The 20,761-nt window shown below is 46.9% G+C and overlaps 1 protein-coding gene across 1 annotated transcript; it reads left to right on the top strand.

The window, feature by feature from the left end:
• The first annotated feature begins 12,907 nt into the window (after positions 1-12,907).
• On the top strand, positions 12,908-20,417 carry Star (steroidogenic acute regulatory protein). Its single transcript, XM_004671508.1, has 7 exons — positions 12,908-12,971; positions 14,410-14,517; positions 14,682-14,809; positions 16,903-17,061; positions 17,196-17,380; positions 19,440-19,533; positions 20,304-20,417. Exons 1-7 carry the CDS (start codon positions 12,908-12,910, stop codon positions 20,415-20,417), a joined length of 852 nt encoding a protein of 283 aa, XP_004671565.1.
• Positions 20,418-20,761: the final 344 nt, after the last annotated feature.

Below are 20,761 nucleotides of genomic sequence, written 5' to 3'. Positions count from 1 at the left end.
GTCGAGTTCGTTTGCAGTGGCGCCCTGGCGTGCCCATTCTCTCCCTCTCCCTCTATCTGTCTTTCTCTCTGTGTCTGTTGCTCTCAAATAAATAAAAAATTTAAAAAAAATAGTTTACTACAAACCGGGTACTGTAACACATGCTTTAATCCCAGCAGATCTCTTAAGTCTTCAACTCTCTTGATCTAGAGACTCAAAACTTAGTCACTCTCTGGACAGGCACCTCAGGCCCTCATGCTTTTACAACTTCCCAAAATAAAAATATCTGAAACCTTGGGCTGGAGAGATGGCTTAGTGGTTAAGCACTTGCCTGTGAAGCCTAAGGACCCCGGTTCAAGGCTCGATTCCCCAGGACCCACGTTAGCCAGATGCACGAGGGGGCGCACGCGTCTGGAGTTCGTTTGCAGTGGCTAGAAGCCTTGGCGTGCCCACTCTCCTCTCTCTCTCTCTCTGTCTCTCTCACTCTCTCTCTCTCTCTCCCTCTCTCTCTCTGTCACTCTCAAATAAATAAAAATAGGGCTGGGGGCAATGGATTAGCATTTAAGGCGCTTGCCTGTGAAGCCAAAAGACCAAGGTTCAATTCCCCAGGACCCACGTAGGCCGGATGCACAAGGTGGCACATGCATCTGGAGTTCGTTTGCAGTGGCTGAAGGTCCTACTGTGCCCTGTTTCTCTCTCTCTCTCTCTCTCAAAGAAATAAATAAAAATATTTTAAAAAAAATAAAATAAAATAAGTAAAAATAAACAACAAAAAAATTTTTTAAAAAAGTATATCTGAAACCTTGGTGGCTGACCTGTATCACCTATCCTGCTTGTGACCGCACCAGTTTCCTACACAGGATGATGGTACACCCTACAAGCTGGAAATAGTGAGTTCAAGGCCTAGACGTCCTGAGGTTCGGCGGTTTCTACTGTTAGAAGCCACAGAACCTGTTCAGCCCGGTCAGGGCCTCACTGGACTAGCTCTCCAGTCTGCAGCCCAAGTCCCCGCTAACCATCATAGCCCTTAGTCCATTTCTGGCTTCCAGACATTCCTCACTGATGTCCCTGTAGCAGTTTGACCCAGGGCAACAGAATCCACAGCACAGCCTCCACGTCCTCAGTGCAGGCAGATCCCAAGATAAATTTTTCCCCTGAGGTAGGCTCTCACTCTTGCCCAGGCTGACCTGGAAATCACTGTGTAGTCTCAGGGTGGCCTTGGACTCACGGAGACCCTTTTGCCTCTGCCTCCCAAGTGCTGAGATTAAAGGCGTGTGCCACCACGCCTGGCTAAGAATTATTTTTTTTTAATATTTTATTTTTATTTATTTACTTGTCAGAGAAAGAGGGAGGCAGAGAGAGAATGGGTGCACCAGGGCCGCCAGCCACTGCAAACAAACTCCAGACGCATACGCCACCTTGTGCATCTGGCTAATGTGGGTCCTGGGGTATCAAACCTGGATCCTTTGGCTTTTCAGGCAAACACCTTAACCACTAAGCCATTCCTCCAGCCCAAGAATTATTCATTAAAGTACAGTAGAGCACAAAATAGAGTGCATCAGAAGTTTGGTTGTGTATGAAACTGTTATGTATGACGATACTGGGAATTTGTTACTGTGGGTAAATAAAGCAAAAACCACATGTTCATTTTCACATGTTTGATTTAAGCTCCTGAAGATAGCTATGCCCTCAGTGAAGCTGAATTTGTCAGAATACCTTCCCCCAGATAAAAACCACACCAACACTTTCCTCAGAACCTTCAAATTCTGCTCAAATGTCACCTTCTTGGACAAGCTCTTTGAAATAGCACCTACAAGGTTGAATTGCTGAAACGCTTGACTCACATGCACTAGGCCCCAGGTTTATTGTAGAGTTTAATGAGCAGTTCTTTGAGGATTTGATCGTTACTATTACTTATTTATTTATTAGAGAGAGAGGGAGAGACAGACAGAATGGGCACACCAAGGCCTCCAGCCACCACAAATGAATACAGATGCATGTGCCACCTTGTGCATTTGGCTTACATGGGTCCTGGAGAATTAAACCTGGGTCCTTTGGCCTTGTGGGCCAGTGCCTTAACCACTAAACCATCTGTAGCAGACAGCTTCAGGCTGGCTGAGGCCAGGTATAGTTACCGAGGAAGGGATTTATTGAAGCTTACAGATCCAGAGGAAGTTCCATAATGGCAGAAGAAGCTGGTCTGCCTTCACAGGTCCAAGCAGAGAAAGAGAGAAGCACAAGCCTAAAGCCACAACAGCACAGCACACTCCAGGGAGGCACACTTTGCATATCTTTAAATTGAAATCTCAAACCTACCACCACACCCTAAAATCCCGCTCAGTAACACCACCTCCAGCAAGGTGGCTGCAGATGCAAACTACAAACTAATAAAACAGTGAATATATTGGGGGCCATCTAGTCAAACTACCACACCATCCCTCTATCACACTTAAAAAAAAAAAACAAAAAACAGGGTCTCACGTAGCCCAGACTGGCCTCTAACTCACTATGTAACTGAGGATAACTGAATTTCCAATCCTCCTGCCTCCACCTCCCCAGTCACTGTGACATTTATTCAGTGCTGACTGATCTGGGGAGCTTTGTGTATGCTAGACAGGACACTACCCACTGAGCAATTCTAGTTCTTTGAGTTTTAACAGCTGCCTAGTATAATGGAACCACTATCACAAAGTCAATAAATAGAATAGTTTCATCCTCCCTTTCCATTTCAATTAACTCCTTCCTTAGCCCTTAAAGAAGCCACTGATCTTTCTGTTCCTACAGTGTATATTGGTACCCAATTCAAAATTATTTTCTTTTTTAAAATATGTAATTTATTTATTTAAAAGAGAGAGATAGGTAGAGAAAATGGGTATGCCAGCGCCTCTAGCTACTGCAAACAAACTCCAGATACATGGGCCGCTTTGTGCATTTGGTTTTACCTGGGTACTGGGGAATTGAACTTTGGTCCTTAGGGTCTGCATGTGAGTACCTTAACTGCTGAGTCATCTCTCCAGCCCCCCACGCCCACCACCACAACCTCTTTTTTTCTACTTCAACTCTGCTTTTTTTTTTTTTTTTTCCAGAACTCTTTGAGTTTTTCAAGGTAGGATCTCACTGTAACCCAGACTGACCAGGAATTCACTATGTAGTTGATTGCTATGAGTTCAAGGCCACCCTGAGGCTACACAGTGTATTCCAGGTCAGCCTGGGCTAGAGTGAGACCCTACCTTGGAAAAAAAAAATAGTTGAAAGATTAAATTCAGTCCACCTATGTTTAGTTTACTCTTTTCTATGTTTTTATTAGCATAAATAAGTTACATAGAACAGGTTTTACTATGACTTTTTTGTTGTTGTTCTTTTGAGGTAGGGTCTCACTGTAGCCTAGGCTGACCTGGAATTCACTATGTAATCTCAGGGTGGCCTTGAACTCATGGTGATCCTCCTACCTCTGCCTCTCAAAGTGCTTGGATTAAAGGCATGCACCATCATGTCCGGCTCCACTATGACATTTTAAAACTTTTATTTCTGAGAGAGTGAGACAGAGAGAGAGAGAAACTGGGTCCAGGGTCATTCAGCTGTTGTGAACAAACTCCAGACATGTGCACCCACTTGTACACATATACGACATTGCACACTTGCGTCACTGTGTGTCTGGCTATGTGGGACCTGGCAGTTCAAACATGTGTTCTTAGGCTTCACAGGCAAGCACCTTAACCGCTAAGCCATCTCTCCAGCCCTCACTATGACATTTTTATACATGCATGTAATGTATTTTGATCATATTCACACCCTCCATTATCCTGACTTGTCCCCTTCCACTCTTCCTGCTCTGCTCCCCTTCCTTTTCCCTACTAGTCCCCCTTCTACTAGTTTAGGCTTTCTTTTGTGGGGGATGGGGGTTTGAGGTAGGGTCTCGCTCTAGCCCAGGCTGACCTGGAATTCACTATGTAGTCTCAGGCCGGCCTTGAATGCCAGTGATCCTCATATCTCTGCCTCCCGAGAGTGCTGGGATTAAAGGCATACACCACCATGCCCCGCTAGTTTACACTTTTAATTTAGGCTATTGCCCCGCTAGCTTACACTTTTAATTTAGGCTATTGCCCCACTAGTTTACACTTTTAATTTAGGCTATTACAAAAAAAAAAAAGAGCTTTAATTATGATCTCTGCCAAAATCCATAGGGACAGAAATCTAAAATCTAGTTTACCTGCTTGAAATGGATGAGGGACTCAACAAATTTAATTGTTGAGTGAGAGCCACTCATCACACTAAATTTAGTTGAAGGGCTAATGCTGTAGCTTAGTGCTAGAGTCCATGCCCAGCATCTGCAAAGCCGTGGGATCCACCCCAACACTGGACAAAAAAAAAAAAAACACAAAAAAAAACTAGTTGAGAGCTGGAGATATGGCTTGGAACTTAAGGTGTTTGCCTACAAAACCAAAGGACCCAGGTTTGCTTCCCCAGTATAATGTAAAACCAGATAGATGACCAAGAAGGTACATGTGTCTTGAGTTTGCAGTGGCTACAGGGTCTGGTGTGTCCATTCTCACTTTCTATCTTCATCATTCATTTTTCTTTCCTTCTTTATTTCTTTGTGTCTTTCTTCCTTTCTTTTCTTTTCTTTTCTTTTCTTTCTTTTTTTTTTGGTTTTTCAAGGCAGGGTTTCTCTCTAGCCCAGGCTGACCTGGAATTCATTATGTGGTCCAGGCTGGCCTCAAACTCATGGCAATCCTCCTACCTCTGCCTCTCGAGTGCTGGGATTAAAGGCAGGCATGCACCATCACGCCCAGCTCTCTCTCTTTCTCTCTTTCTCTCTCTCTCTCTCCACCTTTCACTATCTCAGATTAAACAAAATTAAAACAAAATTAGTTGAGGGACTATGCCAGCCAGGCATGCCCTGTGAGAGGTAACAGCTGTGTGTGTGTGTGTGTGTGTGTGTGTGTGTGTGTGTGTCACAGCACATACGTGGCAGTCAGAGGACAACGTCAAGGTGTCTGTGCTCTACCTTCTTTGAGACAGGGTCTCTTGCCACTGCAAAAGGAACTGCCAGAATGCAGCATCAGACTAGCTGGCCCTTGAGCTTCTGGTTCTCCTGGCTCCACCTTGACCTGTTGTAGGAGCATTAGGATCACAGAGGACGTGGAACCCATGCCGGCAAGCAAGCATCTTTAACCACTGAGCTGTTGCCAGACAGGCTGGTCTCAAGCTCCTGATCCTCCGGCCTCTGTCTCTCCAAAAATTGCCTACCAGTGTGTGCCCCAACAACCAGCTAGCCCTATTTTTCACAGAGAGATGAGAGAGAGGGAGAGGCACAGAGTAAAAGAGAGAGAAGATTTTGAAAGGCTAGCCAGCATAGCCAAAAGCAAGGCTAGACCACCAGATTTTGCACTTGGGCTCCTTCTCTTAGCTCTTTAAACTTGACCAAGTTGTACAGCTTCTCATGCATATAATAGGGGCAATTGTAGAACTGGCTTTTGGAGTTCTTGCAAGGATTAAATCAGTTCATGTATGTGTAAAGAACTTAGAATAGTGCTTGGCACATATGTCAGTTTTAAATCGCTATTTGTCAATGTGTTTGGATCAGAAATTAAGTAGGACACAAGTCTCTTGGGCACATCTGTGTAGATGTTTCCAGGAAGGATTAACTGAGGGGGAAGACCATCCTCCAGCATGGGCAGCCCTTCCAGAAAGGGCTTCTTATATAAAGAAAATTCAGAGAGCGGGGCATGGTGGTACATGCCTTTAATCCCAGCACTTGGGAGGGAGAGGTAGGAGGATTGCCATGAGTTTGAGGCTACCCTGAGACTATAGTGAATTCCAGGCCAGCCTGAGCTAGCATGGGACCCTATCTAGAAAAAAAAAAAAAAAAAGATTCATGAAAAAGTAGCATGCTTTTTGCCTGGTTGCCCTTACTACTTGCCACGGAGTAGTACACCTGTCTTGTTGCTGCCATCCTTCATGGACACAGGAGCCCAACTGCTTCAGCCTTCCAACATGGACTGAAGACCAGCGGCTCTCCAGGAATCCTCCATGCCTTCATTTGCCAGATTGGGGCTGCTGGGGCATCCAGCCCCGTGGACTGAGCAGACTCGTGGGTTCTCAAACTCTTCAGCCTGCAGACCGCCATTGTGCAAGCTCATCATTGTCATTTATATTCTTTCTGTGGGATCTGTTCCTCTAGGAAACCCTTACTGATAAGCACAGAAAGAGTGCTCAATGCATCTGCTTTTATAGTCTGAGTGCCCAAGATCTGCTAGACCAAGGATGTCCTGGGATAGTCTCTAATCTCAGAGAGCTTACATTTGCCCCTACTTTTGTACCTTTACGAAATAAAGGGAACCAACTCAGATTGAGGAATGGAGGCGCTGAATTACATGGCAAGTACTATAAAAGGGAGATAATCCATGGCTATTTCAAGCCTAATGAAGAAACTTTCTTCCTTAGCTCTCTGGGGTCTTCTCATACCAGCAATTTTGCAAGTCTTCCATTCTTCTAATATTTAATCACCTGACCTCTGCATATAATTCAGGGTTCACTCTCTTTCAGGCTGTCCGTCCTTAAGAGATGGAAGAAACCTAGGATTTACTAAGAATCTGCAGTGTCTGTCTCTATGTTTTTTTGATCATCTATTAAACATGCATTCAGAATCTCTTCATCCTGTGGTAGGATTCAAACCCAATAGAAACTGGTTCTCATTTACATGGAGTTTTCAGGTCCCTGACAAGTTGTATGTCTACCCTCTCTGTCTCCAGTGCTATGATTCTAGCTAATTTTTTGTTTGTTTTTTGTTTTTTGAGGTAGAGTCTCGCTCTAGCCCAGGCTGACCTAGAATTCACTAAATTCACTCTGTAGTCTCAGGGTGGCCTCAAACTCATGGTGATCCTCCTACCTCTGCCTCCCAAATGCTGGGATTAAAGCTGTGCACCACCACGCTCGCTCTGAGTCTAGCTAACTTCTAAACACACTTCCCAGACTCAACTCAAATGTCATTCCAGAAGCTTTCCTTCCCTGAGGGAATAAGTGCTCCCTCCTGTGTACATTTTTGCATGTAGCTAGGCATGGTAGCTTTGCACTTGTAATCCCAGCATAAGGAAGACTGAGGCAGGAGAACTGAAAATGCCAGTAACGGCCTGGGGACAGAGAGAGAGGGAGGGAAGAAAACTGTGAGAATTTTCGGGATTTGGAGGCCATACTAAATTGGGATTATCTCCCTTACAGGATCTTGATGTGTCATTACCTCCTTTAAATTTAGAACCAGCCCTGTTTTACAGGCATGCAAACTAGGACCAGCAGCACGGGTCTGTGTGGAAATAATGTACTTTCCCCACATGACCAGGTCAGTACACCAGGGGAAGATGCTCTGCTCCACCACCTCAGCCTCAACCTTACAAAATCTGCAAAGGTTTTTCACTCTCACCTCTGCTTCTCTTCCACCACACTTTACAACTAACCCACTACCCTTAGAACCACACTGAGCAAGCCAAGTGCCTTGAAACATTCAGCTGTCAACCCTCTGAGCCCTTCTCCATGCAGTTGGCTAGCTGATCTATCTGAATACATTCAACCTCCAACTCCCACTATAAACCTAGCTGACTCCCTCTTCCTCCTCCTCCTCTTTCTTTTCCCCTTCTCCCCTTCGCCCTCCTTCCTCCTAGCTAACTCCTCACCATACTTCCTAGATTCAACTCAAATGCTACTTCCACAACTGAGTCACTTGGCATAAGTTTAAAACCCAGCTATTCAGGAGGCTTAGGAAGGATGGCAAGTTCAAGACCTGCCTGGGCTACAGCACAGCCTGCCTGGGCAACTGAATAAGGCCTCATCTCAAAACAAAATAAAAAGCAAAATAAGGGGATGATGGCTGAAGAGATGGTTTAGCAGTTAAGGCACTTGCCAGCAAAGCCAAAGGACTCAGGTTTGATTCCCCAGTACCCACATAAAGCCAGATGCAGTGGCACATGCGTTTGGAATTTGTTTGCAGGCTAGCAGCCCTGGCATGTGCCCATTCTCTCTACATATGCCTCTTACTCTCTCTCAAATAAGCAAAGAGCCAGGAGTGGTGGCACACGCCTTTAATCCCAGCACTTGGGAGGCAGAGGTAGGAGGATCACCGTGAGTTTGAGGCCACCTTGAGACTACAAAGTTAATTCCAGGTTAGCCTGGGCTAGAGCAAAACCCTACCTTGTAAAACCAAAAAGTAAAAATAAAATAAAAATAAATAAAAATAAATAAATAAATAATATATTTTTAAAAATAAAGAGCCAGAGCCGGGTGTGGTGGTGCACGCCTTTAATCCCAGCAATCGGGAGGCAGAGGTAGGAGGATCGCCGTGAGTTCGAAGCTACCCTGAGAATACAGAGTGAATTCCAGGTCAGTTTGGGCTAGAGTGAGACCCTACCTTGAAAAAAAAAAATAATAAATAAATAAATTAATTAATAAAATAAGAGCTGGGCATGGCGGTGCACACCTTTAATCCCGGCACTCGAGAGTCAAAGGTAGGAATATTGCCATGAGTTCGAGGCCACTCTGAGACTGCAGAGTGAATTCCAGGTCAGCCTGGGCTAGAGTGAAACCCCACCTCAAAAAAAAAAAAAAACAACAACAACAATAAATAAATAAATAAGGAGCTGGAGAGATGACTCAGTGATTAAAGTGCTTGCTGCAAAGCATAACGACTCAAATTCAATACCCCCATTTGCACATAAAGCCAGACACATGAAGTGGCGCATACATCTGTAGTCCTTTTGCAGTGGCTGGAGACCCTAGTGTACCCATCCTCTCTGCCTGTCTTCTATCTCTGTCTCTCTGCTTGTAAACAAATAAATAAAGATATTTTTAGAATATATGTTATTTATTTGAGAGAGGGAAAGAATGGGAACACAAGGAGGGCCTCTTGCACAAGAGCTTTATTCAGATGCTTGCACCACTTTGTGCATCTGGCTTATGTGAGTCCTGGAGACTCGAAGTGGAATCCTTTGGGTTTGCAGACAAGCGCCTTAACCGCTAAGCCACCTCTCCAGCCCAATAAAGACATATATATTTTTTAAAATATTTATTTATTTATTTGACAGCGACAGACACAGAGAGAAAGACAGATAGAGGGAGAGAGAGAGAATGGGCACGCCAGGGCTTCCAGCCTCTGCAAACGAACTCCAGACGCGTGCGCCCCCTTGTGCATCTGGCTAACGTGGGACCTGGGGAACCGAGCCTCGAACCCGGGTCCTTAGGCTTCACAGGCAAGCACTTAACCGCTAAGCCATCTCTCCAGCCCAAGATATTTTTTAAAGTAAAATAAGGACTGTGAATGTAGCTCAGTGGTGGAACATTTGCCTGGCTTGCACAAGACTCTAGGTGTCAATCACCACGACATAACTCCTCTCTTCCTAGTTGCTTTGTTCTCTGCACTTTCAAAGTATCTCACCTGCTCTACAGCTGCCATGGAGGTTGTATGAGCCAACTCATAGGCTCATAACGTACAGTTAAATAGTGCATACTCAGCATAGAATGGCTGGATGAATGAGTCAGTGGAATCCCCTTTCTGCTCTACAAATGGCCCTTCTCCTGGACTACTGTTTTGATCTGGTCTACTTCCTTAAGGGCTCTGCCCTAATCACAAAGTAGAGCCAAGCAGGGTGTGGAGGTTCATGCCTATAATCCCAGCATTTGGAAGGCTGAGGTAGTAGGATCACCATAAATTCAAGACCAGCCCATGCCACAGAGTGACAGAGTGAGTTTTCAGGTCAGCCTGCCTAAAAAAAAAAAAAAAAGAAAGAAAGAAAGAAAGAAAAGAAAAGAAAAAACAAAACAAAACAAAACAAAAGGGCTAGAGAGATAGCTTACCAGGTAAGGCATTTGCCCTGTGAAGTCAAAGAACCCAGGTTCTATTCCTCAGAACCCATAGCACTAGGTGGTGCATGGGTCTGGAGTTCCTTTGCAGGGACTAAAGGCCCTGGTAATGCCCATTCTCTCTCTTTCTGCCACTTTCTCTCTCTCTCTCTCTCAAAATAAATAAATACCCAAATACTTTTTTTTAAAAAAAAGAAAGTTAAAATAAAAAGGGGACTGGGAAAAAAAGGGGGTACAGTGGTTAAAGGCACTCGTGTGCAAGCCTGACAGCCCAGATTCAATTCCTTAGTACCCATGTAAAGCCAGATACACAAAATGGTGCATGTGTCTGGAGTTCATTTGCAGTGGCAGGAGGCCCTGGTACCCATACCCACTTTCTCTCTTTGTCTGCTTCTTTATCTCTGTCTCAAATAAATAATTATTTTTTTGAGGCAAGCCCAATAGACTGGTCTATTTTTTTTTAATATAAGCAAGAGAGAAAGAGAAAGAATTAGCACACAGGGCTTCCAACCACTGTACTCGAACCCCAGACACGTGCACCACCACTTTGTGCATATGTGTGACCTTGCACGCTTGTGTCACCTTTGTGTGTCTGGCTTACGTGGGATCTGAAGAGTTGAACATGGGTCCTTAGGCCTCACAGGCAAACACCTTAACTGCTAAGCCATCTCTCCAGCCCATAAAATACTTTTTAAAAGTAGGAAAGCAGAGCCAGTGCCAGACGATGTCCAGCACTGAAGGATAGTCTCACACCCCTCTCTACCTTCCTCCTCAGAGGGACAGCAAGAGTTAAGTGGTCACTTGGCCTGACAAGGATGAGGAGAAGAAGCAAGCCTTGGCACTGGGAGAGGTCATTCAGAACCCCTCCCTGAGTCAACATCATCTGACATCAGCAGCATCTGTATGCCTCAGTGCTCCAGTCTGCCCACACCACCCCCTCCTTCCCTTAAATGTCATAATTCTTCACAGGATGACAACAGCAAGGCCTTGAAAATTATCTGTATGGCCTATCCTACAACAACCCCCTCCACACTCCTCACCACCTTCCCTAAGGGAAGGCACACGTGTGCCCGAGACTGCACGTGCAGAGCAATCAGTGGGTAGGGAGAAGTAGGGAGAAGGCAGGAAAGCTGCCCCTTTAGCCTGCACAGCCCAACTTCTGTCCAGATCTTCCATTTGAAAGGCAGATGCCTGGACACAGGCTGAAAACCGGCTTGTGTCTTGCTGGGGACACACTGAGGGTTAGAAGCAATGCCTACTTATACAGGTGGGTTTCCTAAGTCAAACATGTGCCTTTGCTTTTCTAAGAGTGCCTCAACATGAGTAAGAGACTGCTCTGTCCTCTGGGAGCCGAGTGCTGGGGTCAGTCGCAGGGTTGTGTGGCTGGGAAGTAACAGCTGCACAGAAGTCAGGCCTGGTGGGACATGCCTGGGAAGTAGAGACAAGAGGATTAGGAGCTCAAGTCTGCATATCAAGTCTGAGGTCAACCCAGGCTAGCCGAGACCCTGTCTTAAAACACAACCAAAGCCATTGCACAGAAGAGACAAGCAAGCATACAAAAACCAGGCCCTGGCTATATCTATCTCTCCAATAACACTGAGAGGATGTGTGTCAGGAAGTAGTTTCTCTAGAAGGCTGAAGTGGTCATAAAGGAGGCTTGGCCAGGTAGGGGCTGCAGTGAATCCCGAGGAAGAGGCCAGACACCTCCAGGCCACAGCTCTGAGGACCTCTCACACAGCATTAGCGGGGCTGAAATGCAGGCTATAGGACTCGGCTGCTTTGTGCAGTTCCAAGCGTCCCCGCTCTGTGCAGATCCTGCCCTTTCATCCAGTCCATGGCCAGGGCCCAGCAACAAGGGCCACTGCCGCCTGCTTAGGCTCAGCCTCGGGGCAGTGGGGATGGGACCAGAGCTCACACACTGGAGGCAGCATCTGAGGCAAAGGCAAATCCACTGGCAATGTTCTTGCTAGGTGTATCTGGCTTAAAAGGCAGCCTCAAAGGCGCCCTTGAAGAAAAACGGTTTTGGCAGAGCGGTGCTGGCTGGAGTCCAGCTTTTCCTTGCCTGGAACCAGTGGAGGCAATTCTGAGGCATGAGTCCTTGCTCAGCACCACAGGGCTCCCAAGATGTAAGGGTGGGTGAATATCCAAATTAATCTGTCTTTCCTACCTTTCTGCACACCCCAAGCCCCATAGCAGGGCCATCCAGCCTCGGCTGCAAGGGGAGAGGAGCGACAAAGGGCGTAGTAGGGGTTGGCTTCGGCATGGGCTTGGGTTTCTGCCTTCAGAGTGCACAGCTGGCGTCATTCTGGATCCAGCCCAGACCTCTAAGAGGAGAATGCGGAATGGGGCTTTGGTAGAGGTGGTTTGTGCTAACAGGTGAGCGGTTGGACATACAGGTGTGTAGGCCGTGGGTGGAACCGTGGACAACTAGCAGGAGGACTCGTGTGTTTGCCGGAACCCTGCCGCTTGCCAGCTGTTTGGCCTTGAGCCAGTCCTTTCCACCCTCTGGACTTCAGGCTTCCGCCTGTGAGGCATATGGCAGCCAGCAGCGTTAACTTCTCTTTGGTTCCTTCACCGTGGCTTACTCCCTGTCAGGGTTTCTCAGGGCTGGGTGGCACACTGTATTCACCTGGGCACCTTAGGGATGCAGGTTTCTGTGCCTTCCTTGTAGATCTGCTGAGTGTGGAGCCCAAGGACACGACGTAAGCTCTGCACTTGACACTTCCAAGAAGCAAGCTGTGCCCTCTGCTGAGCTGCCCATCTCGGTGGCCAGCGATTCCCCGCTCATCTGCTGAGCTGGGCATGGCTCTCTGTACACTCCACACAGAACTCCCCCCCCCACCGACCCTGTGGCCAGCAGTGTGAGGCAATCACTTCATCCTTGACCCTCTGCACAGTGACTGATGGCTTTTTTATCTCCCAGTGACGATGCACAGCCTTCCGCTGGAGGCATTTAAGGCGCAGAACACATGATCCACGGCACAGCTGTGGGACCAGAGGTGGACCTTGAGGGGCCCAGAAAAGACAAAGAGGCCGTCCCTGGGCACAGCTGCTGCACTGCCGCATCCATCAGGAAACCATGCTGCTGGCCACGTTTAAGCTGTGTGCCGGGAGCTCCTACAGACACATGCGCAACATGAAGGGTGAGTGAGCATAGGGTGTAGGGGCTGCTGGCAAGGCATCTTCAGGCAACATGGCCATGTAGGAAGGGCTCTGAGTGTGGGGGCCAGTTCTTGCAGGCTTTGATGCCAGTGGTTCCCTTTACCAGGCGAACCTGGATACATCCTTTTTCCCTCCAGACCTCAGCTTTCCCACCTAAAATACTGGGCTGGGTACTAAGATGTTTGTGTCCCATTCAGATCAGGTCATTTCTTGTCTCTGTTCTAAGGCTCCAAACTGCTCTTGAACTATTCCTGACTGTCTTTTGTTTCAGGAGTAGACAAGGCCTGTACCAAGGGTCCCAAGAACCTCAGCCACAGCAGTAGTGGTAGAAGCCAGCCTCAACTTGAAGATACAGTGTTGGCAAGCTTGAGACACTGGCAGGAAAAGAGCAGGAGCAAAATGAAGAGAAGCAAGAGTGAGGCAGAGAGAATGTGGCTGGGGGGGGGACCTTGGGGCAGCACTCAAGAAATAGACAGGGCTCGCTTAGCTCAAAATATAGTGGCTCCCTGTACAGTGATCTCATGCAAAGAGCCCTAGCTATTGATGAAGCCCCTTACCTCAGGGTAGAGTTTTTTGAACTCAGCAGCAATATTGTTCTAGTTGACCAAATCCAGCCAGCTTTGCAACACCTCTGCCTCAGGCAAAGGGCAAGCTGGCCCTGCACATCTATTTCCCCCCAAAAAGGCAAACTACTGGGCCGTGAAGTGCCTGGAGAAGTTTAACAAGCACTAGATTGGGAGTAGGGAAGACCTGGCTCTAGTTCAAGTCTTTGTTGGCAATCTGTGTTCCTGAGCAAGTCACTTCCCTCTCCAAACCAGTTTCACCCATGGTAAGATGAGTGGATTGAATGGTTCTCTCTCTCTCTCTTTTAAAATATTTTATTTGAGAGAGAGAGAGAGAAAGAGGCAGATAGAGGGACAGAGAGAATGGGCATGCCAAGACCTCTAGCCACTGCAAACCAACTCTAGATGCATGTGCCACCTTGTGCATCTGGCCTTATGTAGGCACTGGTAAGTCAAACCTGGGTCCTTAGGTTTTGCAAGCAGGCACCTCAACTGCTGAGCCATCTCTCCAGCCCCAAATGGCTTCTCTCTCTTTTTTTCTCTCTCTCTTTTAAAAATATTTTATTTATTTATTTGAGAAAGAGAGAGAGAAAGAGGCAGAAAGAGAGAGAGAGAGAGAGAGAGAGAGAGAGAGAGAGAGAGAGAGAGAGAGAATGGGCTCTCCAGTCACTGCAAACGAACTCCAGATGCATGTGCCCCCTTATGCATCTGGCTAACGCAGATCTTGGAGAATCAAACTGGGATCCTTTGGCTTTGCAGGCAAATGCCTTAAGAGCTAAGCCATCTCTCTGGCCCAAATGGCTTCTCTTTAAGGGTCTCTCCAGCTCTTTGGCAAAAGTGTCTTTCCATTTATCAGGGCTGAGGCACCAAGCTGTGCTGGCCATTGGCCAGGAGCTGAACCGGAGAGCACTGGGGGACACAAGCCCTGGATGGATTGGCCAAGTTCGTCGGAACTCCCTGCTTGGTAAGTGCTGGGGCTCATGAGTGTCTGCTGGTGAGGCGCTCCCAGCATGCAAACACTACACATGAGGCACAGACCCCTGCCTGCAGTTCTGCACCTCTGGGTCTAACCTATCCTGCAGGCAGGAGCTGATGGCTTTGGTCTTGGCTCTTTCGTTGTGTAAACAGGTTCTCGGCTAGAAGAGACACTTTACAATGACCGAGAGTTAGCCTACATCCAGCAAGGAGAGGCAGCTATGCAGAAGGCCCTAGGCATCCTCGGCAACCAGGAGGGCTGGAAGAAGGAGACCCAGCAGGTAAGGGTGGTGTGGAAAAGCCCACAGCTTTGACTGCTCTGCTGCTGTGCTCAAGACCAGCTGGGGTTACTGTTCCCAATTTCTGCCTAGTCACTAGGCAACCAAGTATTTTTATGTTGAGAACTCTCCTAAGAATATATTCACAGATAACTCTCTCTCCATGCAGGGGTGGGGAGATGGGTCATCAGGTAAAACACTTGCTGTGTAAGCCGGGTGACTGTGGATCCCCAGGAGCTACACAGAGCTGGACACACAGCACCCCCAGCGTGCCTATGGCAAGCAGGAAGGCAGAGATGGGAGAATCCTGAAGCTTAGGCTAGCTATGCAGCAGCGACCAGTAAGAAACATCCTGCCTCAAAAACAAGGCAGAAGGCAAGGACACTTGAGGTCCTCCTCTGACCTTCATACATACACTGTGGCATGTGCATACCCACACTCATACAAACACATACACATAGACAGATACACATTTTAAAATTTATTCATTTGCAAGCAGAGAGAGAACGGGCATACCAGGGACTCCAGACTCTGCAAATGAACTCCAGATGCATTGCCACTGTGTGCATCTGGCTTTACGTGGGCACTGGGGAATCAAACTCAGGTCATTAAGTTTTGCAGGCAAGTGCCTCAATCACTGAACCATATCTTCAGCCAACAGATACACACTTTTTTTTTTTGGTCTTTTGAGGTAGGGTTTCATTCTAGCCCAGGATGGCCTGGAATCCACTATGTAGTCTCAGGGTGGCCTTGAACTCATGGTGGTCCTCCTACAGGTACCTCCTGAGTGCTAGGATTAGAAGTGTGCACAACCATGCCTGACCACAGATACACATTTAAAAAACTCATTTGAGGGCTGGAGAGATGGCTTAGTGGTTAAGCGCTTGCCTGTGAAGCCTAAGGACCCCAGTTTGAGGCTCGATTCCCCAGGACCCACATTAGCCAGATGCACAAGGGGGCGCACGTGTCTGGAGTTCATTTGCAGTGGCTGGAAGCCCTGGTGTGTCCATTCTCTATCTGTCTCTTTCTCTCCCTCTCTTTCTGTCACAAATAAATTAAAATGAACAAAAATATTTAAAAAAAACTAATTTGAGAAATATTATTCCTATTGTTAGTTGCCCTACAAATACAATGTAGATGCCATGCTTGCTAAAGGCCCTATAGTCAGCACCATCATCCTGAGTGCCAGAGTGCATTCTGTACTGTTCAGCCCACCCAGTGGGTGAGCTTACTGTGGGTGGCATGGGCTCCCCCCGCCACAGGGCTGGAGTGTAGCACAGAGGTGGTCCAACGCTACCTGAGGCCCTGCTCAATGTTGTCCTCTCCCTGGGAACCAGAAACAAGACTATCAAAACCAGTGACTCTATCATTAGATCCACTTTGGTGGTCTTCAGAAAAAGCTTGCTCAACTTCTCACGGTAATGGAGACAGTAAATAGTCAAGAAAGCTGGAATGCAAGCAACTTGCTAAGAGTCCCTGGGCAAACCACTGATCCTCTCTGGCCCCAGCTCCTTCTGAAGTGAGATGAAGTATACTAAACAAAAAAACAGAAAATAAAATTTTAAAACCCAACATTTAGCTGGGCATGGTGGCACATGCCTTTAGTCCCAGCACTTGGGAGGCAGAGGTTAAGAGGATCGCCATGAGCTCGATGCTACTCTGGGACTACAGAGTGAATTCCAGGTCAGCCTGGGCTAGAGTGAGACCCTACTATGAAAAAAAGAAAACGGTCAACATTCTATGGATATAATTAACTATTGTAGATCAGACTTTTTGTCTTTCTGGGTCTTTGAGGGAGACAAGTGTGGGTCCTTTCAGTTGGATCTACCCACACCACCAACATTCATCACTAAGACGAAAGAGACAGGGCGCCGGGGGGCGGGGAGGGGGTAGAGGGAGCAGGTTAGCTCTCCCAGTCTTCAGTCCATGTACAAGGCTTGTGGCAGCAATGATCACCTCTCCTCCTGGATCCTATTCAGATAGGAGCTCCAGGCGTCCTCACGCCCAGCTTGGACCTTCTTCTGCTGGTGTCCTAAATCTAGGCTAGAAATATGTTTATTTAACCTTAATGTGGGGACTTCTTTTCTCTCTGGCAGGGGAATGGAGACCAAGTGCTGAGTAAGGTAGTCCCAGGTGTGGGCAAGGTGTTCCGGTTGGAGGTGGTACTGGGCCAGCCCATGGAGAGACTCTATGAAGAACTTGTGGAGCACATGGAGGCCATGGGAGAGTGGAATCCAAACGTCAAGGAGATCAAGGTAAGTAAAGCCCAGGTGTGGGAGGCAGGGACCCCACAGTGCAGAGTCTAACAGGCAGGTCAAAGGGATCCCAAGCTGTGGTGGGGCTCTCAGCCCAAGCACTAGCTGGGTCCTGACTCTGGTTCTCTGGTTAGGTCCTGCAGAAGATTGGAAAAGACACAGTCATCACTCACGAGCTGGCTGCAGCTGCAGCAGGAAACCTGGTGGGGCCCCGTGACTTTGTGAGTGTGCGCTGTGCCAAGCGCCGAGGTTCTACCTGTGTGTTGGCTGGCATGGCCACGCACTTTGAGGAAATGCCCGAGCAGAAAGGTGTCATCAGGTAATACTGACAGAAGTCTCAAAACTTCATTCTCCTAACACAGACCTGTGGCCATGCAACCCAGTATGTGCCAGTCTCAGTGCCCAGCTCCAAGAAGCCAATGCTTGGTCCTACCCTTAGTTTCTTTTCACCAGAGATTCTCAATTTCCAAAGCTAGGAGAAAGACAAAAGAAAAAAACCAATTCAACAGGCAACAGAAGTGTTCTTACTCAACTAATGTATGCAAAGGACCTTAATTTCCCAAAGCAAGGGGCGGGGCTTAAGTCGAGTTCACATTTTCAAGCACAGCAGTGCTGGTGATTAAAATAATGACATATTTTACATCCCTTAAAACGGTGGCTGAGTCTCCTAAGAGCTCTTACCAGGACCTGACTGGTTCTTTTCCTGACATCCTGCTAATAACCAGAGGGCACAATGGGAGGCCTATAATCACCACTGGTTCTCATAAGCTATGCCAACTGTTAAATAATACCCTTGAGCTAGGCATGGTGGGACGGGTCTTTAGTAGCTCTTAGAGGCTTAGGTGGAAGGACAGCTGTGAGTTCAAGGCCAACCCTGGAGCTACACATTGAATTCCATGTCGGCTAGGGCTGGAATGATACCTTGCCTCAAAAAAAAAAAAAAAAAAAGCAGCCCTTAGTGAAAGGTATATCCTTGTGAAATTTAGAAAAGACAGAGTTGGGAATGGAAAGATGGCTCAATGGTTAAAGTACTTGCTTGCAAAGCCAGCCACCCAGAGTTGGATTCCCTAGCAACCACATAAAGCCAGATGCAAAAAATGGCATTTGCTTGCAGGAGACATTGGTGCCCCTTGCCCTACATACAAATAAATTTTTTTAAAAATACTTTTAACAATTCTTTTTTTTTTTCTAATTTTATTTTTAGTTGAAAGAGAGAGCTAGAGATAGATATTGGGTGTGCCAGGGCCTTCGGCCACTACAAACGAACACTAGACGCAGGATCCCCCTTGTGCATTTGGCTTACAAGGGTACTGGGGAGTCAAACCTGAGTCCTTTGGCTTTGCAAGCAAACATCTTAACCACTAAACCATCTCCCCAGCCCCTTTTAGCAATTCTTTTTTTTTTTTCATCAGGAACATTTCTTTGTATTTTTATTTTTTTTCAATTTTTATTAACATTTTCCACGATTATAAAAAATATCCCATGGTAATACCCTTCCTCTCCTCATTTTCCCCTTTGAAATTCCATTCTCCATCATATCCCCTCCCCATCTCAATCAGTCTCTCTTTTATTTTGATGTTGTCATCTTTTCCTTCTCTTATGATGGTCTTGTGTAGGTAGTGTCAGGCACTATGAGGTCATGGACATCCAGGCCATTTTATGTCTGGAGGGAGCACATTGTAAGGAGTCCTACCCTTCCTTTGGCTCTTATATTCTTTCCGCCACCTCTTCCGCATTAGGTCCTGAGCCTTGGAAGGTATGATTGAGATGTTACTCAGTACTCCAGCCACTTTTTTCCAGCACTATGGTACCTTCTGAGTCATCCCAAGGTCACTGCCATCTGAAAAGAGAAGATTCTCTACCCAAAGTGAGAATAGCATTAATATAAGGGTATAAATATTAAGAGAAGTGCTTACTGGGAAGTTTGATAAGCATAGTATATACATTTATCCAGACATCAGCAGATGTTACACCCCTAGGGTTCATGACTACCCGTTTTAAGTTTTCAGTATCAGGGATGTATTCTCTCCCATGGAGCGGGCCTCCAGTCCAATTGGAGGGCCGTTGTTTTCCACCATGACAGACATGCCACTATTGCACCCGTTTGCTCATTTGGCCTGGCGGGCCAATTGTAAGGTTTGCAGTGTCCACTGTTGAGTATCTTCACTGGTGGTATCTCTTTCTCCCATTGAACTGCATGTAGAATGACTTCTTCCAGCTTTCTGTCAGCTGGTCTACATGGGGAAGTTATCAGCTCAGTTTCTCAGTGGGCCTTAGCAATTCTTTAAAAGAAAAGATAGGGTACTCTAGAAATGTGGTTAGTATAGTGGTCAGCATTAAGAAGTGCTTTGTTTCTTTACTTGACTCTCTCTTGCCAGAGCGGAGCACGGTCCCACTTGCATGGTGCTACACCCGCTGCCTGGAAGTCCCTCAAAGACCAAACTCACCTGGCTGCTCAGTATTGATCTCAAGGTGAGGAGCATGAGAGGTGGCCCAGGAGATGGGGCAGTGAGAACAACAGACTTTTGCTCCTTCCACAGAGAACAGAAAGAATCCTGTTGTAATTCTAATTTCAGTACATAGAGGAAAAGGTACAAAGATCACCAGGTTGAGGCCAACCTGGGCTACATAGCAAGTTCCAGGCCAACCTAATATACATAATGAGACTGTTAAAAAAAAAAAAAGCCAGGTGTGGTGGCACACATCTTTAATCCCAGCACTGGGAGGCAGAGGTAGGAGGATCGCCAAGAGTTCGCGGCTACTCTGGGACTACAAAGTGAATTCCAGGTCAGCCTGAGCTACAGTGAGACCCTACCTTGAAAAACAAAAACAAACAAACCAACAACAACAAAAAAATCAGTTCTATAATTATCACCATTTAGAGAAGCGAACTTGTCTAAGGCCATAGCACCCTGAACATGTCCAATCTCATCTGATCTTGGAAGCTAAGCAGGGTCGGGACTAGTTAATACTAGGATGGAAGAGGCAAACTTGGGTTCAGAGACCTGAAGTATGAGAAAGGGCGTAATCTGCTCAGGGTCACATAGCAAGAAAGACGAGAATCCTATCTTAACAGGTCCTGTGCCTCTGACATTGTCCTAACACCAGGGCAGTGCAAGTTTGCACCTATAAACAGATTAGGAAAACCATGCCCAAGGTACCTTATGCCTGTGATGGGGGACCAAGTGTCCAGGTTGGAACAGCACCTACAAGACAGCCATATGTTCTCTCTTCTGTTCCAGGGGTGGCTGCCAAAGACAGTCATTAACCAGGTCTTGTCCCAGACCCAGATGGATTTTGCCAACCACCTGCGCAAACGCCTGGAGTCCAACTCTCATTCCCAGGCCCGGTGTTAAGGCCAGCCTTCCGCTCCTGCCCGCCCGCCGCACCAGCCTGCAAGTCTGTTTAAGTCCATCCCGCAACAACTGGAAGAGTACACTACTGATACTAGAACTCAGACTGGTAAAAGTTTAGAACCAAGAATGCAGTGAGGCTCGTCAAGGGAGAAACACTTCTAATTTCCCTCACTGTGTGAAATGAATACGAAGGCTAAGATTATGTGTTAAATGTTTTTTACATGCGTACCTAAAAAACACCCTAAAAATGTTAGTGGCTGACCTGGATGGGGTGGCTCACCCCTGCAATCCCAGCTTTCAGGAGGCTGAAGTAGAAGATCATTTTGAGTTTCAAAGCCAGCCAA

Source organism: Jaculus jaculus, chromosome 12 (assembly GCF_020740685.1).
Source record: "Jaculus jaculus isolate mJacJac1 chromosome 12, mJacJac1.mat.Y.cur, whole genome shotgun sequence".
Lineage (NCBI taxonomy): Eukaryota > Metazoa > Chordata > Mammalia > Rodentia > Dipodidae > Jaculus > Jaculus jaculus.
The sequence above is the reverse complement of the archived record's forward strand: the minus strand, read 5'-3'. Positions and strand labels throughout refer to the sequence as shown.

What these genes read in the sequence shown, in the direction of transcription:
- Star (XM_004671508.1), top strand. Translation starts at nt 12,908, where the DNA reads ATGCTGCTGGCCACGTTTAAGCTGTGTGCCGGGAGCTCCTACAGACAC. An exon ending in GGAAGAAGGAGACCCAGCAG is followed by an intron (nt 14,810 to 16,902) that starts GTAAGGGTGGTG and finishes TCTCTCTGGCAG; the next exon opens with GGGAATGGAGACCAAGTGCT. An exon ending in GAGCAGAAAGGTGTCATCAG is followed by an intron (nt 17,381 to 19,439) that starts GTAATACTGACA and finishes CTCTCTTGCCAG; the next exon opens with AGCGGAGCACGGTCCCACTT.